Below are 24,941 nucleotides of genomic sequence, written 5' to 3'. Positions count from 1 at the left end.
TGACACACTCAGAAGTTTAAATTCTTGAAATTGTTTAATCCTTGCCAAATGGTGGGTGAAGAAAACCCTCAAATTGCTACAGTGATTGTTACAATCACCTATTTACATCATGAAGCAGGGGGGAGCAAAATCTTGAGATTTTAAAATTAAAACATTAGGAAAATGTTGCAGTTCAGGAAGCTGCCTTGCAATTGTATGACTTAACTACCCAGGCCCTGGTCACTATCTTCTGAACCTTTGCTCAGGCCTATACTGTCTTGTCTTCTCTCCATCTGGATAAGTTACGTCTCTCCGATCTTGGACAGCTCACCCCTTCTGCACAACTTCCCCAACAACTCTCTTTGTCCATTTCTTATCCCAGCCCTAAGTTCTTCCTGACCGGGATAAAAATAGCTGACATTTAGGGAGCTGTCACTGGGTATCAGACACCATGTTAAATCATGTTACCTTGTTCAGTCCTCAAATCAACCCAGTGAGGTACTTGCTATTATAGCTACCCTTATACAGATGGAGAAGGGCAACCCAAGGCATAGGCCCCTACAGTAGGATCAAGGCTGGTAAATGGTACCTTGGAATTGAATCCCTAACTAGACCACACACATTTAACCAGTTACCTATACTTGAATATATGGCTTCTTTTTAAAAATAATCTTTTTATTATTTGTTTTTTTTAATATATGGCTTCTTATCTAGATAGATATTGCATATATATTTTAATCAGTGTAGATCATGGATCATAAACTCAGGTGTGTATAGGGACTAGGATGTGAGTGTAGAGAACTTAATATTACATTCTGTATTTTCTTTTTTTTTTTTAAATCATTTCTTTTTTTTTTATTTTTTTTTAAAGATTTTATTTATTTGACAGAGAGAGATCACAAGCAGACGGAGAGGCAGGCAGAGAGAGAGAGAGAGAGGGAAGCAGGCTTCCTGCCGAGCAGAGAGCCCGATGCGGGACTCGATCCCAGGACCCTGAGATTATGACCCGAGCCGAAGGCAGCGGCCCAACCCACTGAGCCACCCAGGTGCCCCACATTCTGTATTTTCTTAAAGGAATATGTCCTCTTGTTTTTCTTGAAACACAGGGCCTTCTTGCTCTGTCTTTGGATAAAACTAGGGATCAAGAAATATTTCACTTTTAACTCTATGATAAAAATGTAAGTGGTAATGCCTGACAACTGATACTTGGACTCAGTGTCAGAGAACAACAGGGAATCAGGAGACCGTGACATGACTGTGACATGACAGCACAGACCCCATCTAAAGGGGATAGTTCCACTTTGGTTCCAGGCAAATGTTGCCACTAGGAATGGCAAGTGAACCCCAACAGATATTCCAATGTTTCAAAAGGAAATAGAAGCCTGGAATTTTATGTAAGTTTTCCCAACTTTAAAATGTTGGCAACTAATTCATATCTAGGAACATGGTTTGGTAGGCCTGATTTGATCTGTGCATCACAAGTTCAATCTTATCTCTTATTGCCATGCAAGTTCCTTGGCAGGAACCACTAAACAGATTCCTTTAGATCTCTCACAGTGCTGGGTGCATACCACTTACTCAGAGAATTTGTGCTGAGCCACGAAGCTGCTCATGAGCATTTCTCTATATTTAGATTTCAGTTCATTTTGGCAAATGTTCATTTGGCAGCTTGGGTTTTCACAGAATCATATGGTATCTGTCAATTTACCACAAAATCAAATGGATTCTCTGAATTTACCAAAGAGGATGGGGACCAAGACAGAAAATATTAATGAAAATTTCTTGTTTTGGGGGAATGCCTGGGGGGCTCAGTTGGTGAAGTGTCTGTATCATCCTGCATTGGGTTCCCCGCTCAGAGTGGAGTCAGCTTCTCCCCCGGCCCCGCGTCATATCCTCTCTCACTTTCTCACCCTCAAGTAAATAAAATCTTAAAAATAAATAAATAAATAAATAAAATTTCTTGTTTTTGAGATACTGGTCTGGCTCAGTCAGTAGAACATGCAACTCTTAAACTTGGAAGTTGTGACTTCGACCCCACTTTGGATTAGAGATTACTTAAAAAAATAAATAAAAATTAAAAAAAAACAGTAAGTTTCTTGTTTTTATTCCACTAATTTGCGTGAGTGATAATAATCAAATCAATGTCCTCAGTCTCAGTTATACCTCAATGCACATTAGAATTGCTGGGAAAAACTTTTTTATAAAATACGAATGCCACATCCATAGAGACTCCTTTTTTTTTTTTTTTTTTTTTTAAGATTTTATTTATTTGACAGAGAGACAGCTAGAGAGGGAACACAAGCAGGGGGATTGGGAGAGGGAGAAGCAGGCTTCCTGCTAAGCAGAGAGCCCTACACAGGACTTGATCCTAGGGCCCCAGGATCATGACCTGAACCGAAGGCAGACTCTTAACTGACTGAGCCACCCAGGCGCCCTGAGACTCCTTTTTAATTAGTCTACAGGATGGTCCTTGCATTGGTATGTATGTGTGTGTGTGTGTGTGTGTGTGTGTATTCACCAAGTGATTTTAATATGTAGCTGCACTAGAGATCACTTGTCTAGGTTCTGGGAATCAGGACTCATAGGATCAGAGAATCACAGATCTTATTGCCAGGAGTTATCTCATGAATGATTTGGTTCAGCTTCATACCCATAAGTCACTATTTTCTTAAAATTACCATCATATCTGATTTGATTACCGTATTACTGATATACTCCACTGCAATTCTATGTGAGAAGGGAGTGGGAAGCTGAAATGTCAGGGACTTATTTATTTAAAAGATTTTTTATTTGTTTTTTTAACTTTTAAAGATTTTTATTTGATAGAGCACAAGCAGGGGGAGCAGCAGGCAGAGGGAGAGGGAGAAGCAGACTTCCCACTAAGCAGGGAGCCCAATGTTGGGTTCAATCCCAACACTTAACCAACCGTGTCACCCAGGTGCCCCAAAATATTTTTTATTTTTAAGTAATCTCTATACCCAATGCAGAGCTAAAATTCACAACCCCGAGATCGAAAGTTTCATGCTCCACTGACTGAGCCGGCCAGGCACCCCCTGTCAGGAACATATTTAATATTTGCTTCCCAAACATAATCAAGTGACTATTTAAGGAATTTCATTGTTTAAAATAAATGTTATAGTAGTAGACACAAACTAGTAAGTTGGTGGCTTCTGTTTACCAACAAATGGCATATTAACCGCTTTTTTATGATCATTAAAATGAGTAATTTTTTAAAAATTAAAAATACACACACACTTCACACACTTAGTAAAAGCTCGAAAGGTATAAAAGTATAAAGTTTACCTACCATTCCTATACTTGGGCCTTCTAGTCCCCTTCTCTGAAGGCAAGTATTCATGGGTTTCTTGTGTATCTTGCCAGAGACATTATTACCATACTTCAAAAAGCTATTTTTTATTTTTTGCCTTGAGATAAGAATTTTTAGTCACTGTTCTTTTTGACAAATCCTTTAATTAAATTGCTTGAGAGTAAAGGTGCTAAGGTATCAACAGCCTTTAAAGAATCTTTCACAAATTCTACTTTATGTCTGACTTAGCATTAGCAGCAAGACTCCTTTTTAACACCTTGTGTGGGTCTCAAAATGCTGTTCTGCTCTAGCAGCCAGGGAGGGATTTTATTAGTTTGTTTTACAAACTGGTGACACTGACACACGTTGAGACTAAGGTCCTGGCAGCCTCCGTTTTCTTCGCATGGATCTCATGCTGGACCAGAGCAGTAGCGTCTGAGGAGCAGGCGTTGGGAGTTAGGAGCTAGGTCAGAGATGGAAGCCTTTTTCATCACTGCGCGCAAGTGGTGTCCAGGATCCCAGTCTGAGCAGGGGGCGGGGGCCCGCGTTGCGGGAAATCAGGACGAACAGTTGAAGGCAGTTTCTGCAACTATTGGGTTTAGCGCCTTGAAAGCTCGGGATGCGAAAAGCTGCAAGGGAAAAGTGCCGATTTTGTCTATTACAACAGAAATTTAGCGCGAGACTGGAAGGAAAAGAGAGGGGGAGGAACAGCAGCTACTCTGAGAACGACCCTGGGGGCTGCGCAGAGCCCACCTGTAGGCTGCCTAATTTCTTCTCTCGCTCGGTGCTTCTGAGGCTTGTTAGTCTTCAACCTCTAGCTTTTCTCCTTTTTGTTTCCACCGACCTTGAGCTTGTTTTTTCCTTCCCACTTAAAGACTACCGCACTTGATGAGAAGGGGGAAATTTTTTTTTTTTTTTAAAGTCAAACCCAATAAAACCTAAACCAAAAACACTTCCGGAGGGTGGTTCCTGGAGGCGCGACGTAATTGGGACTTCCCGCCATGCCCCTTTCATACTGTTCTCGCGATGCCTGGTGGGAGTTGTAGTCCCGGCGTGGGAACCGGCTCCGGGCCAGGGGCGATTGGGCTTTTTAAAAAAATATGGATTAGCCTGGTCTTGGGCATCTGACTCCGCGATTCTTGAGATATAAAGAATTTTAACTCTTAAAAAGTTCTACATGATTCCTATTAGATATTTTGCAGTATGTATTTTTTCAAAGTTTTTTTTTTTTTTTTTTAACGACCATATGTAAATAAAACGAATGGTAGTTGCTCCTTGGCTTGATAGGAACAGTTCAGAAAGGCATAGACTGAAACTAAAAGCCTCTCTTCTGTGCCTGCTCAGCTCACTCCCTAAGAAGAAAAACACCAGCTTTTTAAAGAAATAATTTTAGGCGCAAATGTACATATTATTTAAAAAGTACACAAAAGTGATAGTGCTAGGGCGCCTGGGTGGCTCAGTGGGTTAAGTCTCTGCCTTTGGCTTAGGTCATGACCTCAGGGTCCTGGGATTGAGCCCCACATCAGGCTCTCTGCTCAGCGAGAAGCCTGCTTCATCCATGCCCCTGCCCCGCGCCCTGCCTCCTTGTGATGTCTGTCAAATAAATAAAATCTTAAAAAAAGTGATAGTGCTATAATGCTCTTGATAGTGATATAATACTCTTCTTCTTCTTCTTTTTTTTTTTTAAAGATTTTATTTATTTATTTGACAGAGATCACATGTAGGCAGAAAGGCAGGCAGAGAGAGAGGAGGAAGCAGGCTCGCTACTGAGCAGAGAGCCCGGTGCGGGGCTCCATTCCAGAACCCTGAGGTCAAGGCCTAAATCAAAGGCAGAGGCTTAACTCACTGAGCCACCCCATTGTCCCAGTGCTATAAAACTCTTATCAAACTACCTTTTTCATTTGATAATCCGTCTTAGAGATCTTTTCATACTTGCAGAGAAAGAGCTATCTTACTCTCTTTTTAATGGCTGTATGGTAGTTTCTTCCACAAATACCATAATTTAGTCATCTGCTATCTTCTCTGTTTCAGTGAGGGACATTTTGGTTGTTTCTGATTTTTTTTTTTTTTTTCTGTTGCAGAGAATGTTGAAATGATCGCCTTGAACATATTTTGGTGTAAATCCACAGGGTAAACTCACAGAGACAAAACTGCCCAGTTAAGTAGGTAATAGCTTTATAAAAATTAATGAATACTACCAAATTGTGCCAATTTACACTCTTATCCAAAAATGTATAAAGGTGTTTATTTCCCCACTTCTGCTCTAGTGTTGGTATTATCAAACTTAAGAGATTCCACTTCTCTGAAAGATGAACAATTTGTTTTCTTTTGATTAGCAGTTTCATAGTCATAAATGAGGTTGCATGCCTATGTGTTTTGACCATCTATATTTCTGAAAGTAGCCATGTTGTCTGCCCAATTTTCTACAGGGTTAATTTTTTTCTTACTGATTTGTCTGTACTTTTTGTAAATTACAGAAGTTAGTCTTTTGTCTATTATGGGAATTGTGAAAAATGTTCTCTTTGTACATTATTAACCTTCTGATTTTGATTTTTTTTTTTTTGCCACACAAATGCACTTAATATTGATATTACTCACGGGGGGCCTGGGTGGCTCAGTCGGTGAAAGTCCTCCGACTCTTGATCTCAGCTTGGGTCTTGATCTCATGGTCTAAGGACAAGCCCCACATTGGGCTCCATGCTGGTTGTGGAGCCTATTTAAAAAGAAAATTATATACTCATGATTATTAATTTTTTATATGGCTTCTGAGTTATTTGGTTATATGTAACTTATTTTGGCACAAGGAGGAATGGTTCTAGCTTTATCATTTATCATTTCTATAAATAGTAGCCAAAGGTCCAATGTGATTTTTGTTACATTTATTGGGGAAGAAAGCCCCAATGAACATTAAAAATATACCCTTCAATGAGATGCCACGGCAGGTTTGGAAGTTTATTTTGGGGAAAGAATAGAAATAAATAAGTGGCATACCAACTTTTTAAAAGCATCTGTTTGTCTTGTATTATTGCCTTTTCTGACAAATACCCCATAAAGGCTGCATCTATTTATTAAAATATGTAATGAGGGGTGCCTGGGTGACTCAGTGGGTTAAACCCTCTGCCTTCAGCTCAGGTCATGATCTCAGGGTCCTGGGATCAAGCCCCACATCGGGCTCTCTGCTCAGCAGGGAGCCTGCTTCCCTCTCTCTCTCTGCCTGCCTCTCTTCCTACTTGTGATCTCTGTCAAATAAATAAATAAAAATCTTAAAAAAATATGTAATGAAAACTTTTCTAAATAATAAACAAAAAAGAGAAAAGATTTATGAAAATGATTTTAAAAGTGAGAATTATTGAAGTAGAATTCCCAAACTGAAAAAGAATTATGTATGTTTAGATATAAGGCAAAGTTTTTCCCAAAATCATGCTTTAGAATAAAAGGTAGATGCCTTATTCTTATAAACTCACAATACATTTTTCATAATATATGATTTGAAACATGCAGGTTAAGGTAAATCTTAAAAGTTAAATATTGTGAAGTCATTTGATCATTTTGTATATTAGTAAATAATGAAAGTGTTACATTTAGGCATTTGATTAATTTATATATAATATATACATTCTAATTGCATGTTATATATACATATATGGACCCAAACTTATTTTATCATTTTGGATTGTCATTTGGTGAAATTTAGAGTTGGTTTTTGTTCAGGCCTATGGTATATGATATATTCTCTACAGTATATGGCATATTCTTGTCATTTTTCTATTTTTGATCACAACTTTGGTGTAGATAAAGCAATGCAACTTTACCCTTAAAAGAAGTTCTGAAGTATTAAAAAAAAAAAGTTCTGAAGTATAAACATCATTTAGGAACAAGGAACAGGGTTTGACATTGTTTACCTTGCATTATGATTCTTGTAACTTACCAATCAGAAAAGATAGTAGCTGAGACACCTGTGAGAGAGGAAGCCCTGTGATGGGTGCATTCATTTTATTCTTCTTTGTCAACTGTACAGCACAATGTTAGCTTCCCAGGATGAGTAAACTGGTTAATTACACAGCCACAGTAGGATGTACAACAAACCAAACTAAACTAAACAAAGAATAAACCTTCCGAGTTATCATCTCCATTAAGGCAGTAAATAGCTGTGTGCTGTTTGTCATTTTGCAGTTTTTACTGACTTGTTTTTTATTGCTCCTTTTTTAATTACAGGAATAATACATGTTTATCTTAGCAAATGTAGATGAGTAAAAAGAATAAAATGTAAACCACTTGTGACCCTATTAGCTCTAGTGATAACTGGTCTGTTTTGGTATATATGCAATATATATATATTTACAAAATTACATATTTTGTAAATACACATAACATATTTATAAAACTGGCATTGTACCATATATATTTTAAAAACTTTACATGTTTTTAGTTTTTAAATTGAGAAATAACTTTGACCCAGTGACATGTACAGTCTTCATGCTCAGTTAATTTTGACATAGTACATACTGGCTTCTAACCGTTTTTTCACAAAAAATTAGATGGTGAACATCACTCAGGAATTATGTATGTTTCTACATCATTTTGTTTTTTCTTTTCTTTTATTTTTTTTTAAGGTTTTATTTATTTATTTGATAGAGAGAGATCACAAGTAGGCAAAGAGGAAGGAAGAGAGAGAGGAGGGGAACAGACTCCTTGCTGAGCAGAGAGCCCAATGCGGGGCTTGATCCCAGGACCCTGAGATCACGATCTGAGCCACCCAGGTACCCCCATTTTATTTTTAAAAGAATTTTGTTTATTTATTTGACAGAGAGAGGGAGGGAGAGAGAGAGAGCGTGCCCACATGCTTGCACAAGCAGGGGAGGAGGAGGGAGAAGCAAACTCCCTGCTGAGTAGGGATCCTAATGTGAGGCTGGAAGCCAGGATCATGTCCTGAGCAGAAGGCAGACACATAACTGACTGAGCCACCCAGGAGCCGCTATACTGCACTTTACTTTTTCCTGTGTCAAACACTCGGGCTGCTTCTACCTTTTCGTTGTTGTGAATGACGATGCTATGAACATGGGTGTACAAATACCTGTTCAAGTCCTTGCTTTCCGTTCTTTTGGGCCTATCCCTAGAAGTGGAATTGTTGGATCATATGGTAATTCTATATTTAATTTTTTGAGGACTTGCCACCCTATTTTCCATAGCAGCAACTTCCCATCATTTTAAGGCCATTTGTCAGTTCTTCTGGTCAGTATTTTGTGATACCCAAGTAGGCCTCCGAATACCCCAAGGGATGCAAATTCCCCAGAACAAAAATAACTATACTTTTTAAAAACAAATTCCACACAGAAACGTAGTAAGAGAGGATATATAATGAAGACTTTGTAAAAATGGTGCTTTGGTGTTTTATTTATTTTCCGAAATAAACCTTAAAGAAGATGTATATAGGTGAGCTCAAAGAAACCATTTCTTTTTTCAAGGTGATAATGTTTAAAGGGTTAAGGGGGTTAAAATGTTGCATCTGTGACCACTCACCTTCTTCTCTAAATCCTAGACCTGACCTGCAAATCATCCTAGGGCCAGATTGAGCTGAAACATGTTCCCTAAACCCACCTTGGGCCAGACGCAGAGCCTGGAGAGAGTTAGCTCAGGAGGAAGGCTACAGTGAAACAAACCTGGTCACTCTACAGTTCTCCTCTCCCTGTCCTGTTTTATTTCCTGCAGAGTATAAATTACCATTTTAATTGATCTTGTTTGTCTGCTTGTTTCTTGTCTGTCTCCCTCCATCGGAATGTAAGCTCCTGAAGAAGTGACTGGTGCGTCTGAGTGGCTCAGTTGGTTAAGCGTCTGCCTTCAGCTCAGGTCATGATGCCAGGGTCCTGGGATCGTGATTCTCAGTGAGGAGCCTGCTTCTCCCTCACCCTGTCTGATGCTGCCCCTGTCTGTGCTCTCTCTCTGTCAAATAAATAAAATCTTTAAAAAAAGTAAAAGAACTGACTGACTGACTTACCACACCTTTTCCCATAGTCACACTGGGCACAAATCAGGTTCTCCATAAATACTTGTTGAATGAATAAATTACCAAATGATTGGAAATTTGCTCTCCTAGTCTATTTCCTTTTACTCCGAAACTATTTAAAAAATTATGAAATATTTTAAACACTCAAAAAATGCCCCCTACTCAGATTTAACAATTCTAGGAGCTTGATTATATTGCCTCAAATTTTCTTCTATCTCTTAAAAAAAAAAAATGGAAAAAAGATAAAAATACATAGGAAATGGAGAAATGGGTAATTTGGGGAGTACGTAACAGTAGTCAGTCTTTGTCAACCCATAAAATGAATGGTTCAAGTGCTTTACTTACTGTAAACTCAAACTACAGATCCCAGGCAGCTTTGCAACAGCTTGGCGCGTGGCCTATTCTTTTCTCTTCCACCAACAGCCAATGAAAGGTAGAGTTTACAAAGGTCTAGGGTGACATCTGGTGTACCGAGTGTGACCAGCCTCAAATCTCATTATTGCCATTTGGAACGTGCTGCTGAAAACAAGATCTAAAAAGGCTTTTCCGATTAATTCACAGCTTATTCTGTCTCTTGTTTCAGAGGGAAAAGAAGCTGATTGAGTAATTGAAATGGATGCAATACTAAATTACAGTTCAGAAGACACTGAAGATTTCTACCTGCTGCTGGGATGTGATGAACTGTCTTCGGTAAGGCTGTGGATACTGCTCTTCTTTTTCAAGTTTTTATTTAAGGTGGTAACTTTGAACTTTTAGTCACATTGCCTAAAAACCTAATCTTCTATTCTTTTAAAGCACATTTGGCTTAGAGAAAGTTGAGGATTTAAATCTTGGGTCTTTACTGGGGTAGTGTCCTTTTGTGATTGTTAGATGTTTCTGACCGAATTCGTGTATTCTGGCACATGGCCATAGACTCTATTTCAAATACACTAAAAATATGTATTTGAGGGACACCTGGGTGGCTCAGTTGGTTAAGCCGCTGCCTTCGGCTCAGGTCATGATCCCAGTGTCCTGGGATCGAGTCCCACATCGGGCTCCTTCTTCTATGGGGAGCCTGCTTCTCCCTCTGCTTCTGCCTGCCCCTCTGTCTGCCTGTGCTCGCTCTCTCTCTCTCTCTCTGACAAATAAATAAATAAAATCTTTAAAAAAAAAATAAAAAAATAAAAATATGTATTTGAAATTTTATTGTAATGCTCTTGGCAGTGTTTCACAGAATACCTAAGTTGTATCTTCATTATGGTAATTTATACTAAAATTTAGATGAAATGTAATTTTCTAGTAATTAGTGTTTTAAAAATATTTTATTAAAATATGTACTTTTGCACGAGCAGTTAAATTATATAAACCAAGAAACATCCTTTTATGTTAACATTTTAAATCATGTGCGAGAAATTACTTAAAAGGGTGGCTTCTGAAACAAAATATGTGAAAAGCTCTGTAGTTGTTCACTGGATCTACAATAAAATAATGTTTTTAAAGGACCACATAGACAATGATGAAGGCAGTAAAAGTTTTTTAAATTATGGAAAACTCATTTATAATTCTACTTCCCAGGAATAATGCTATTAATATATGATTTATTAATTTTAGTCTTTTTCCTATATATATTTTTTGAAGACATGTTTGGGAAGATATTATATATTTACTTGTTGATTCCTGCTTTTTACCCACTCAGGGATTTCTCCATGTTATTAAACACTCTTCATACATATTTTAATGTTGCATATTTCATTTTATTGTTGTATCACAATTGATTGTTCCCTTATTGTTAAATATTTCATTTATTCCTAGTTTTTCAATGTTTTAAATACTATTGAGATGAATAGGAAGTACCTTTCAATATATTATTAGATTATATTTTATATAATAATTATTAAAAAAATTTGCTAAAATATAGCTATTAATATCAAAATATTTTAAAGCAAAATTCTTTTCTATTTATCTTTGTTTCATAAGGCTGGAGTTTAGTAATAAAATATGCTTAATTTTGTTTGGAAAATAAAATGTGATGTTGGACTAAAGGATTAAAATCTCTATCTTCATCACACTGAGGGAGTTACTTTATGTATCTTGTAGTTACACACACACACACACACACACACACACTTCACACACACACATGCACACACCAGGTTATAATACTTCTTTAGCTGTATATTTCTCCTTTAGGGTAATATGTCACTCTTGTTTACTTTAGTGGTGGTTTACTTATAGCAATCGAGAAAGCTTATTGATATTTTTACCACCTGTGTTATGAATTATGCTATTGCCAAATAGTTTTTGAAGGATCTTTTTAAAATCAAAAGAACATAATTTAACTTGATAAGCTTCACAAATTGGATTTAAAGAAATATTGTTATTCTAAGTTATGAAGTAAAGGTCATTATATCCCCATAATAAATATCTACACCCTTTTAGTCAGTCTTTTGTAGTTATGTTATTGTTTCCTCAGTCTACAAGGAAGGAGAAGGAGGATAAGTTTTGAATAGACTGAAAAAAATGATCCTATTGTTTATTTATAATGTTTATAACAGTCTCTTTCATTAGAGCTAGCAAGTTTGTTACCAGTAATAGTCAAACTTCCCTGTATGTACTGTAGCATATATTAAAAGGAGAATAAAAGCATTGTCTTGCCATTCCTTCTTTACTGATTCTGCCAATGACACACCATGTTTAGATTACAATCATTTATTTAAAATGATCTGTCACAATTTTGTCAATTCTTTTTATATGTATCTTTCCCGTTTTCATATGTATCTTTCCCATTTAAAAATATTTAATTTTTCTTATTTGTAAGTAATCTCCACACCCAGTGTGGGGCTTGAACTCACAACCCCAAGATCAAGACTCACATGCTCTACTGACTGAGCCAGCCAGGCACCTCTGAAAATATTTAATTCCATTTTTTGAGTATTAAGTGTGACGTTTCCTTTAGTTGATTTGTAGTGGATGGATTTCTTTTACTTTAAATATTCCTTGATGTGATACTTTAAAAAAAGTTGACCAGAATTATTCATACTCAAAAGCAATTTAGCAATTATAATTTCAAAGCAACTTATTCAACTTATATTTTGATTCTATTTATAACAACTGTGTTGACACACACACGTATAATTCTTTTGCTTTAGTATATAGTTTTTAAAATTTAAAGCTTCCGTTGAAAATTAATGAAATGACATATATAAACCCTGGGACGATTTCCACAGTGTTGAGTGGAAAACAACATACCCTCATTTCAAAAACATTTACTGAAGGTTGATTCCAAGTTAGTCAGCTTTTTTGCCTTGAATCAGATTTTACACAAAAGACACATGTTATGAAATCTTCTAAAGTCCTTATTAATATACACACCACTAGTGTGTAAGGCATCCTCTGTGGTTTATACTTACTTGATTTTTTGGTATTTGGTTACCATTTCAGTAGTATTGATAAGAAGACATCCTGATTTCAAGATTTCACAGACTTGAAAATTGAGCATAAACTTGATAGATAAATGGAGACACCTATTTTTTTTCTTACCATTTACTAGCTATGTGATCTTGGGAAATGGTTTTGCTTTTCTCTGCCTTTGTTTCCTAATCTGCAAATGGGGATAATAATAGTACCCACCTCCTAGAGCTGTTGTGGGGATTAAATGAGACATTATAAATAAAGTCCTTAGAATAGTGCCTGGCACATTGTGGGTGTGGGCGTGGATATGAGCATTGCTTTGGCCTCACAGTAATACTGTACACCTGGAACTTTGTAAGTTTAGACTATTCCATAATTGACATTTTTTTTTAAAGATTTTATTTATTTATTTGACAGACAGAGATTACAAGTAGGCAGAGAGGCAGGCAGAGAGAGAGGGGGAAGCAGGCTCTCCGCCGAGCAGAGAGCCCGTTGTGGGGCTCGATCCCAGGACCCTGAGATCATGACCAGAGCTAAAGGCAGAGGCTTAACCCACTGAGCCACCCAGGTGCCCCCATAATTGACATTTTAAAAAATGTTTTATTTTGAAAAAGTTTTTCCTTTTTAAAAAAATTTTTTTTTAGTAAGTTCTATACTCAATCTGGGGCTTGAACTTAGGACCCCAAGATCAAGAGTCATATGCTCTACCGACTGAGCTAGTCAGGTGCTCCCAAATGATCTCTTTTTAAAAAAATTTTTATTTTTAAGTAATATTTACACACAATGTGGGAGAGTCCCACATTCCACTGACTGAACCAGCCAGGCACCCTCCAAAATGATTTTTTCTTTTTAAAAAAATTTAAAAAAGCGATTTTATTTATTTATTTGTCAGGGAGAGAGAGAGAGCACAAGCAGGGGGAGCAGCAGACAGAGAGAGAAGCAGGGTCCCTGCTGAGCAGGGAAGCAGATGTGGGCTTTGATCCCAGGGTGTGGGATTTAATCCCAGGACTGTGGGATCATGACCAGAGCCAAAAGTAGATGCTTAACTGACTGAGCCACCCAGTCATGCCCTAAAGATATTATTTCTTTATTTGAGAGAGAGAGAGAGAGAGAAGGAGAGAACACAAGGGGGAGTAGGGGAAAGGCAGTAGGAGAGGGAGAAGCAGACTTCCCACTGAGCAGGGAGATGGACATGAAGCTCCCTCCCAGGACCCCAAGATCACCACCTGAGCTGAAGGCACTTAACCAACTGAGCCACCCAGGCACTCCCCAACCCCCAAATGATTTTTAATACTTTTTAAGAACAGTTTTAGATTCATAGCAAAATTGAGCAGAAGGTATAGAGCTTTCCCCTATACTTCCTTTCCTCCCTTCATGCCCCCACTTGTTATCAATATCTCCACTAGAATAGTTCACTTGTTACGATGATGAACTTACATTGACATGTTACTATCATCCAAAGTCCGTAGTTTGTATTATGGTTTGCCTTTGGGTTTGTACATTCTATAGGTTTGGACAATTTATAATACCATTTATCATACAGAGTAGTTTCACTGCTCTAGCAGTCCTCTGTGCTCCACGTATTTGAATAATTTTTGACTTACAGAAAAGTTGCAAAAATAACACAGAGTTCCTATATACACTGCATCTGGCTTCCCTTAGTGTAAACATTATATTTACAATTATTGTGCACAGTAAAATTGTGCAAATCAGAAAATTAACATTGGTACAAAAGTATTAACTTAACCAGGGGCCAACAGGCTTTTTTTTTTTTTTTTTTTTTTGGTAAAAGAACGGATAGACAGGACTGGAGTGAGGCAAGAAGGGCACTTAGGACACAAACTTTTTTTCAAGCTCTTTTTTTAAGTTTGTTTTTTTTTTTTTTCAAAGATTTTACTTATTTATTTGCCGGAGAAAGAGAAAGAAAGAGAGAGAGGGAGCAAAAGCAGGGGGAATGGCAGGCAGGGCAGGCAGAGGGAGAAGCAGGTTACCTGCTGAGCAGGAACCTGGGATCAGGACCCGAGCTGAAGGCAACTCTTAACCAGCTGAGCCACCCAAGGTACAAAATTTAAGGACGCACTCTCACGGTCGTGCAAGTGCAGAAACCTAAGAGAGAGAGAGAGAGAGAGAACCTCCTTAAACCTTAAAATCCTGCTTGTCTCATCCTGGTGCTGTCCCTGAGATAGCAAACATTTTACTTTATTTTATTTTATTATTATTTTTGAAAAGTAGGCTCCATGCCCAGTGTAGAGCCCAATGTAGGGCTTGAACTCATGACCCCGAGATCAAGACTTGAGCAGAGATCAAGAGAATGATACTCAACTGACTGAGCCACACAGACACCCACTGTCCCCTCCCCCCTTTTTGAGCTAGCAAACATTTTAGATTTTGCAGGATTTATGGTCTCTGTCACAGCTACTCAGCTCTGCCAGTGCAAGAAAGTAGCCATGGGTAATGTGGCTATCTTCCAATAAAACTTTATTTAAATAACAGGTGACAGGCCAGATTTGGCCTTTGGGCCAGTTAGTCAACCTCTAATCTAAAGGATAGTTCCCATTCTAATTTCATCAGTTTTTCTACTAATGTCTTTTTTAATTCCAAGATCCAAGCCAAAATTCTTTATTACAGTCAGTTGTCTTGTTCCCTTAGTTTCCTCCACAGTGACAGTTTCTCATACCTTCCTTATCTTTCATGACCTCGACACTTTGAAAAGTAATGTTATTTTGTAGAATGTCTCTCAATTTTGGTTTGTTTCAGATTTTCTCTGATTAGACTTGAGGTTATGTGTTTTTGGAAAGAACACTGCTGAAGCCATGTTATACTTTTTTCAGTGTATCACATCAGGGCTACATGATGCTGTTATGTCTTATTGACCTGAACACATGGTTAAGGTGGTATCTGTCAGTTTTTTTCTACCAGGATCTTACATTGTAGAGGTACTGGTTCCCCTTTTGTAATTAACAAATATTTTTGGTGATGATTCTTTGAGACTATAGTGTGTCTCCTCAGGCTTTTAGCATTGTTTGCTGGATTTTTAAAAAAAGATTTTATTTATTTATTTGAGAAAGAGAGAACAAGAGAGCACAAGCAGGGGGAACAGCAGACAGAGAGGGAACAGGGAGCCCGATGTGGGATTCGATCCCAGAACCCTAGGATCATGACCCGACTGAAGGCAGACGCCCAACTATGTGAGCCACTCAGGTGCCTCTTGTGGATCTTCCCTGTAACAATTACTTACTACTATGGTGTTTGCCTAATGGTGACTTTCTCTTTTCCTCATTCATTTTACATTTATTACTAAGAGTTCTTCCATAAAGAAAAGTTATCCTTTCTCCCGTATTTATTTATTCAGCTATTTTTGTCCCTATGAATTAATAGTTATTGAATTTTTCTGGATTATAACACAATACTACCATTATATATTTTGTGGCTCAAATTGTTTCTCTGGCTCATGTTTTAATTATCATTTGATTAGAATAATGTAGGATCATTTCATAGGATTTATTTCAGGGATATCGTTAATATTTGGAGTTTTATGGGAAAAATCCAGTGTCACATAAGTGAACTGAAATGATGGATACTAATTAACTCACTTATTAAAATGAGCCTTCTCTTTTCTATAGCATATCAATTCCCATCACTAGAATCTGTTCATTCTTTTAATGACTAAATCACAATTTCCAGAAGCTCCTCTTATGCTATAATCATGTTATTTAAAGAACTTCTGTCAGTCAATAATCAAGTATTTATTCAACACTTGGCATCTTGCCAGTACTGGAAGTGATGGGGGTAAAACAAAACAAAACGAAAAGGTGAGAAATAGTGCACGTGTGTAAGACACTTGGCAGTCAGCCGAGGAGTCAAAGCTAATACAAAGGAAACAATTTGAGAAAAAATAAATACTGTGCTGTGTGGTACTATTTATAAGTGCAACAGGAATTAAAGGAAGACTACCTGAAAAAGTTTCGGAGAAGAGATGAGGGTTGAAGTGATCTTCCTAGGTCAAAATTTAGACACATGGAGGGAGAGAGAGAGGGCATTTGTGTGGCCAGGGAAATGTGGAGAAGATCCATCCAGGTGGGAATCAGATTAGTGCCTATTGCGCAATAGAGTATTTCCTGACACAGATCCAAAGATTATGCTAATACGCTATGGAAAAGGTACATTTTTTAAGTTTTGAAACTTCATTTCTAAAACTAATCTATTTTCAATAAAGAAATGTGGAGTAGGAAGACACAATGGAGAAAAATGTTAACCTAATGCTTAAAATCTGGGAGTATGCCATATGCATGTGTGCACATGTGCTGTATTTATGTTTTTTTAAAAGATCTATTTATTTATTTTAGAGAGAGAGGAAGGGAGGAGGGGCAGAGGGAGAAGGAGAGAGAAAAACTCAAGCAGACTACATGCTGCGCATGGACCCTGAGGTGGCGCTTGATCTCATCACTCCGAGATCATGACCCGAGCAGAAACCAAGAGTCATACGCTTAACTGACTGAACCACCCAGGTGCCCCTATTTATGTGTTATGTAAGTTCATGCACATATGAGTAAATATATTTTGAAAGATTTATTTACTTGAGAGAGAGAGAGGAAGAGGGAGAGAGAGGGAGAGAACATGCACATGAGTTGGGGGAGGAGCACAGGGAGAGCAGGAGAGAAGTAGACTTCTTGCTGAGCATGGGGTCAAAACAATGACCCTGAGATCCGGACCTGAGCTGAAATCAAGAGTTGGATGCTTGACTGATCCAACCGCCTAGGCTTCCCATGTGTACATATTTGTAAGTGCATTTCTATACATATTTAGTGTCAGACTACCTTCATTCAAATACTGGCTGTGCCACTAGGTGTGTGGCATTGGGACAGTTACTTAACTTTTCTATTTCTTGGTTTTCTAATCTGTAAAATGGGAAAAATAAAATAAAATATAATAAAAAAGTAAAATATAATAAATAAATAAATAAAATAAAAAATAGTACTCCCTTCATAGAGTGATTGTGGGAATTAAATGAGATATTATATGCATAGTGCTTAGAGTAGTGTCTGGCATATAAATCTTAGCTTGGGGTACTCGGGTGGCTCAGTCAGTTAAGCTTCTGCCTTCAGCTTAGGTCACAATCCCAGCCTCCTGGAATCAAGCCCTGTGTTGAGCCCCTTGCTCAGCAGGGAGCTGCTTCTCCCTCTGTCTGCTGCTCCCCCTGCTTGTGCTCTCTCTCCCTATCTCTCTCTGTCATATAAATGTATACACACACACACACACACACACACACACACACACACACACACACATATAACATAATCCCTTCTAAGGTAAAACACTATGGTTTTATGCTGCATATAATGCTTTGTAGTTTACATTTCCTCATAGAAATATGTTACATAATTTTTCTCAGATTATTGAAAGTCCTCCACTACAAGATGATTTTTTAATGACGGCAACATATTTCAGCCTATAGCAATATTTTAATTAATTTTAATCTTTTACTACTGGACACATAAGTTTTTGTTTTAAATTTATAATATTTTATTCATTGAACCTTCTTATAACTAAATAATTTTCCCACCTCTATCTCCTTAGACAAATTCCTAGAATTGGAATTGTTGTATCAAAGAGTGAAAAAATTATAGGCTTTTCATATATAGATATACATATATATGTATATATTTTTATTATACATGTATTAAATATATATATATATATTTATTTATTTCTAGGAAATTTGCATCCTTACTGGAAGAGCAGGATAGTTCATTTCTTTGCAGCCTGAGTGACACAGGTCATTATCATGCCCTGGATGTTTTGATTCATTTGATTTTGAGTAAGGTTGAACATTGTTTGTATGTTTATTGGCCAGCATAATCGGCAGTTTTCCAGACCATTGAGCATTGGGTCAGGAAGGCAGGACTCAGTGGACCTTGAAATGAGATCCTCACTGGTCCAGGGGCTGTGGTTGGCACATGGGGTAGGGATGCTAGGAGATAAACAGAACATTCTCAAGACAAACTGACCCGCTGCACTCGTTAGTTTACTCAGAACCAGCCCTACATAGGTGGCTCTGATAAATTTTGTGACACTAAAACTATAAAGAGTAATGAAAGACAGATATAGAGTATTCTTAATTTTTTAAAATATAAAATTGACAAAGTAAAGAAAATATAAAGAAGAAACTAATAATCACGTACATTAGCACTTTTGAGAATTAACCATTTTTATTCATTTGCTTCCATGGGCTGTTACTAGAATGTTTTCTAATGGGATAGGAAGGAAAAAATAAAACAATAACAACAACACCCCCCCCCCCCAATTTTCTACCTTTGATACATAGGTATAATTTTATCTATTTAGCTTATTAAAATCCTCCAATATATATACATAAATATGTGTATAAGTGTGTAAAAAAATGTCTTGAAGGGGGGATGTTATCCTGGGGGGATGAAGAGTAAAGGGACTTTTACTTTTTGTTCTGTATTGATATAAACTTTTTCAAAGAGAGATTGTGAATATTCATAAGTCACCTAATTAAAAATGCTTACTATATTAGAATCTTTAGAATTTTTAATATTTTAAAAATTAAAAACAAGATTTATTCTCACTTTTCTTTGTTATACGAGCAGTTTATGGTAACTGCTTTATGGTTAAAGGGAGTACCCAAGGAGAGGAAACACAATTAATTAAGAGATAATTTGCTTTCATTGATTAGTGGATAGTAAATATGGAACTTAAAATAGGTCCTTAAGTCTGAAGAATTCGACTATATAAAACAGTAGTTAAGATTATTGGATTTGAATCCAGTAAGTCCAACTAATTCCAGCTGCTTAGTTAACAAAAAATTCAGCTTTTTTAGTAACTAGCTAAATGATTTCAGTCTAGTTACCTAGCCACCGACCTTTGGTTTTAGGTATCATTGAGCTCTTACTATGATCAGGCTTTGTGTTAAAGGCCCTAATTCTATCCACCATGCAATGTAAAGATGAGGAAACTGAGGCACATGGAAGTTACAAACTTGCCTCAAGTCTGGGCAGAAATGAGATTTAAAAGAAAGCAATCAGGGGCGCCTGGGTGGCTCAGTCAGTTAAGCTTCTGTCTTCCACTGGGGCCATGATCACAGGGTCCTGGGATGGAGCCTGCATCAAGCCCCACATTAAAGCCCCTCATGGAGCCCTTCAGTGAGCCCCTCACCTGGTCCTGTATTGGGCTCCCTGCTCAGTGGGCGGTCTGCTTCTCCTTCTCCCTCTGCCCCTCTCCACCACTTGTGTTCTTTCTCTCACTCTTTCTCTCTCAAATAAATAAATAAAATCTTAAAAAAAGAATAAAATGAAGCAATCAGATTGCTGAGCCATATAACCACTGTTGTCTCCTGCCGCTGTCAGTGGAATTACAATGAACAAAGACAAGTCTTGCTGATTCATGGTAACAAGGATTAGAGGGCTGAGTGAAAGCAAATCAAATAAAAATGCCTCTCCAGCCTCATGTTAGTTTGGGATGAAGTTTCTCTTTTCCCAAGGCTTCTAGCCACACTGTTAATTGGTAACAAAATTAACGGTTTGAATTCTGTCCTTTTTTAAAAATTGCAAAATCCTCTCTCTCTCTCTCTCTCTTTTTTTTTTTTTTTGCAAAATTCTTAATAAAGAAAAAAGAGGAGCAAAGGCAGAAAGAGGGAACTTTATAATGGATAATTTATAAACTAGACAGTCATCCTTGAGTAATGAATGATGGCTAAGCATATTCTAAAGAGCTCAGATGATGAAAAAAAAAGAACTCAGATGAGTAAACACATCTAAATTTATGTATTCTTAGGATAGACCTATCTGACCATTTTTGACATTTAAGTATATATTAGGGTCACAGGTGTCTTGGGCCATCATCTAAATGCAGTAGAAAGTTCAATTGTTATCACGGACTACTATTTGGATAGAAGTATTCATTGGATGCTTTCTGAGTTTCATTATAGAGGAAATTACTTCTTAGAGTAAAAAGTCAGAATACAAATATAAAAATCAAAAGAAAAATTTGGGTTGAATATGGCTGTTTTGAGAAGGAATGATGCCCAGCTTCTTCCTTTATGCCATTTAAGTTGGATTCCTTATTTTAAACATCGATTTTTATTTTAGGTTGAACAAATCATGGCAGAATTTAAAGTCAGAGCCTTGGAATGTCACCCTGACAAACATCCTGAAAATTCCAAAGCTGGTAAGTATTTACTAATGCCTATTTCCCATGAAAATGAATAGCATCTAGAACTAAAAAGCTATGAATAATAATTTAATTTCTTCTTGTATGTTATGCTCACACTTACTCTTTCATTCAATGCCCAAGAATGTTTTTGCACCATTGGATGGTAGGAGGGGAGCAACCGTGTAGGCTTTTTTTTTTTTTCCCCAAGAATATGGAACTTCCATCTTTCTTTAGCTGTAATGTGCTGCTTCCTGGTTTAAAATTTGCCTATTTTATGCTTTATTTACTAGCTCTTGGGTGTTAACATGTCTTAAATATGTTTGTAACCAGGTGATTGCCTTGATGAGAACCTGGCTGTATTTCCTTCATTTGGGGGAACTGAATATGTCTCTATACAACATATGATAATACATTCATACTTTTGTTTTTTCTTTATCATAATTTAAATTCCATCATCATAAATTTTGACATAAATGCTTATGTGTATTTCAGCTTGAAAAAATACAAACCAATTATCTTTCCTTGACCCATCTCTCTCCTGTTCCTCTTCTGTTTCTCTCCTTCCTTTTAGAGCCAAACTTCCTGAAAAAGTTCACAGTTGATACTTCTACTTTCCTTCACCAATTTTCAATTTATCCCAGTCTGACTTTCCCTTCACCTTTCTTGGGAATGACTCTTGGAATAGCGGCCAAGGCTTCCCAGCTGCCAATTCAACAGTTACTTTTTAGCTCTTATCTTCCCTGTGTTTGCATCAGAAATTGACACTGTTGACCATGCCTCCTTGAAACATTCTTTTCTCTTAGATGCCAAAATACACCCTCCTGCTTTTCCTCCAACCTCTTGGGCTGATCTTTCTGTCTCTGTTGTGACTCCTTCCTTCTGCCCCAAGGTTCACTCTAAACTCTATTTTGGGCTTACTCCCCACTTTCTCTCTGGAGCCTTGTCCTGTTGGGTCCGTAATCAAAGGATCAAGACTGATACAAAGTGAAGGTCAAGCAAAGCTTTATTTCACTCCAAGCATCGAGAATCAAACCGACCAGTTGGGGCTGCCTCTGACAGAGAGGGCGACCCCTCCCTGCCCTGCCGACTAACTTTTAAAGGGCAAGGGCCATGTGGTTGAGCCTGGCCACACACAGGTGGCCAATGAGATTGCAACACACAGAGAAAGCTGCACAGTCATGCTAGGTCACACACAAGTGACCAATTGAATCATAATTTACCGTACAGTAGATATTTGAACTAGACCTATCTAGTCCTACACTAGACCTAACTAGACCTACAGTAGATATTTGAATTTGACCTATCACCTTGGTCAAAATTGGCCCCCAAAAGGTTGGGCCCACACTCCTTGATAGCTAGGGAGACAGTATGCATGCCCCACTGATTGGATGTCTCCACCTGGCCCCACCTGCCCTTGTATTTGGGCTTTGTTACCTGAGACTGGTTTCCCGGACTTGCTTTTAAATAAGTGCTCTTGGGGTGTGGGGGGGCAGGGTTAGTTTAAGTTTTACTGCAAAAACAACAAAATCACTGTTTAACTGGATGGAATCGCTTTGGCTAAATAGGCCCTTACAGTCCAAATCTGTGATTTCAATCATTAGCTCTTTGTTGATGGCTCCCAAGTCAATCCTTAACTCAATTCTCATTCCTATATTTGGACTCTAGTTTTGACTGCTTCTTAGAATCCATTTGGAGACATTTCAGTCACCCTGTCAGAAACTGAACTCGTTTTCCTCTCACCCTCTCTAAAATCTTGCTCATTTTTCTGTGTTTCCCCATCTTAATAAATGGCACCACCATCCATTTAGTTGGTCAAGCAGAAACCTATCACCCTCCTCTTCCCTATGTCTACCACTGGTTAATTACTCAATGCTAGTGATTTACCTTCCACATTTCTGTCCTGGAGGTCCTCTTCCCTCCACCTTCACAGACCTTAGAGTAATAAGTCACCATCATTTCGTGCCTGGATCCCCATAGCACTCCTTTAATTGCTTCACACCACAGGTAGTGGATTTCTTTTTAATTATGAAAAATATATAAAATATATAAAATATATAAAACTTTACCAAAAAGCAGGGGTGCCTGGGTGGCTCAGTTGCTTAAATGTCTGACTCTTGGCTTCAGGTCATGATCCCAGGGTCATGATCACAGTGTCATGGGCTGAACCTTGTATTGGGCTCTGTGCTGAGTGTGGAGCCTGCTTGGGATTCTACTTCTCCCTCTTCACCTCCCCACTTGTGTGCCCTCACTTCCATTCTCTTTCTAAAAAAACAAAGAAACAAAAACTTTACTAATGCAGTTGAAGTCTTTTGTGTTTTTCTACCCTGATTTTATCCTCAGGGTAGGTAATACTATCTTAAATTAGGTGATTATATTTACTATATGTGCATACTACAGGTTTGTGTATAGTATGCATATGTATATGACTTTTCTATAAGGAAAATATTATGATTAATCCACATACATGTCTTAATCCACATTACACAATGATAAAACTCAAACCCCTCTCCATTAAAAACATTTCCCCTTATATTATAGCTCTTTATTAATTTTCTCTAGAAGTTGTTGACCTGTATAACCAGGTCATTTTCCAATATATGAAGTCATTTCTTTGTTAGATTTACTTTCAGTCATTTGATTTTTACCCTTTTTATTAAGGCATAATTTGCTTAAGGTAGTGTGAATGAATCCTAAGTATAAACTTGATAAATTCGTCTATGCATAACCAGTTTAACCACTGCTCAGAGGAAGATGTAGAACATTTCTGGTACCCCCCAAGTCCCTTTTCACGTCCTGTTTATTTATTTATTTATTTATTTAAAAGATTTTATTTATTTATTTGACACAGAGAGAGAGATCATAGATAGGCAGAGAGGCAGGCAGAGTGGGAGGGGGAAGCAGGCTCCCTGCTGTTTAAAGTCAGCATCCTCTCCCATTTTTAGCTCTCTATTATCATTGATTAGTTCTTTGTGGCTTTGAATTTCACATAAATGGAATCAGACAGTCCTCTTTTGTGTGTGGTTTCTTTGCTTTGCATTAAGTGATATTTGTCCATTTTGTACAGGTAGCAATAGTTCATTTTTTGTGATTGCTGGGCCTTTATGTATAAGCCCCTTCATGTGCTCCCTGTCTTTCCATTTTCATCTTCTCTCCACCACCATGCCCACTATTCCATGTTTCTGCCACACCTGACTACCTTGGCTCTTTAATGTGTCCTGTTTTCAGCTCTTCAGACCTCAGACCTTTTTTTTTTTTTTTAAGAGAGAGAGGAGCAGGCAGGGGTGGGGGAGGGACAGAGAGGAAGAGCAGGGCTTCATCCCATGACCTAGACCATGACCTAAGCTGAAATCAAGAGTTGGATGCTTAACCAACCAACTGAACCACCCAGTTGCCCCTCCACTTCAGACCTTTATGCCTGCTGCTTCCTCTGTCTGGCTCCCTCTGATGTCTATACACTTCTCTGCTTTGCTTTGATTGGTTAGGTCACTCCTGTGTCAGGGTTCAGCTTAGCCATCACTCTCTCTGTTAAGTCATGTGTGCCCTACCTACTCAGAGCACCCTATATATCATGCAGAAAACTGTGTTTCACACTGTCTCCTTGTTGCCTATTTGCTTGTCAGTCATACTGAAAGCTCAGTGAGGCAGGTTTCCTGCCATCTTGTTCACAGTACTATGTCCCATACCTCACATTGTACCTACCATGGAAGACACTTACTTTGTGCAAATCATTTATTGAATGACTGAATGAATAAATTCATGAGCATTTCTTTAGGAGACATATTAATTACCTCTTTGAACTGGAGTTACTACTAAAATAGATGTCCTGGGACTCCTGGGTGGCTCAACTCTTGATTTTGGCTCAGGTCATGATCTCAGAGTCCTGGGATTGAGTCCGCATGGGGTTCTGAGCTCAGGTGGGGAATCTGCTTAAGGATTCTCTCTCTCCCTCACCCTCAGTCTCCCCCACCCCCAGCTCGCACTCGATCTCCCAGTTAAATAAATAAATCTTTAAAAAAAGTTAGATCTCCTAACATAAAAGTATAAAAATTTAATAAACACTTAAAAACAACCACCACCCCAGGTTAC

General features: G+C 37.8%; 1 protein-coding gene across 1 annotated transcript in view; it reads left to right on the top strand.

The window, feature by feature from the left end:
* Positions 1-9,755: 9,755 nt before the first annotated feature.
* The window catches only part of DNAJC12 (DnaJ heat shock protein family (Hsp40) member C12), a 36,830-nt gene continuing 21,644 nt past the window's right edge, over positions 9,756-24,941 (top strand). Inside the window, exons 1-2 of the mRNA XM_047703500.1 lie at positions 9,756-9,980; positions 20,792-20,870. Coding sequence (XP_047559456.1) covers positions 9,903-9,980; positions 20,792-20,870 — 157 coding nt within the window. The 5' untranslated portion in view covers positions 9,756-9,902. The remainder of the gene's footprint in view (positions 9,981-20,791; positions 20,871-24,941) is intronic.

Source organism: Lutra lutra, chromosome 14 (genome assembly GCF_902655055.1).
Source record: "Lutra lutra chromosome 14, mLutLut1.2, whole genome shotgun sequence".
Classification (NCBI taxonomy): Eukaryota; Metazoa; Chordata; class Mammalia; order Carnivora; family Mustelidae; genus Lutra; species Lutra lutra.
Note: the sequence above shows the minus strand (reverse complement) of the source record. Positions and strands in the feature narration are given on the sequence as shown.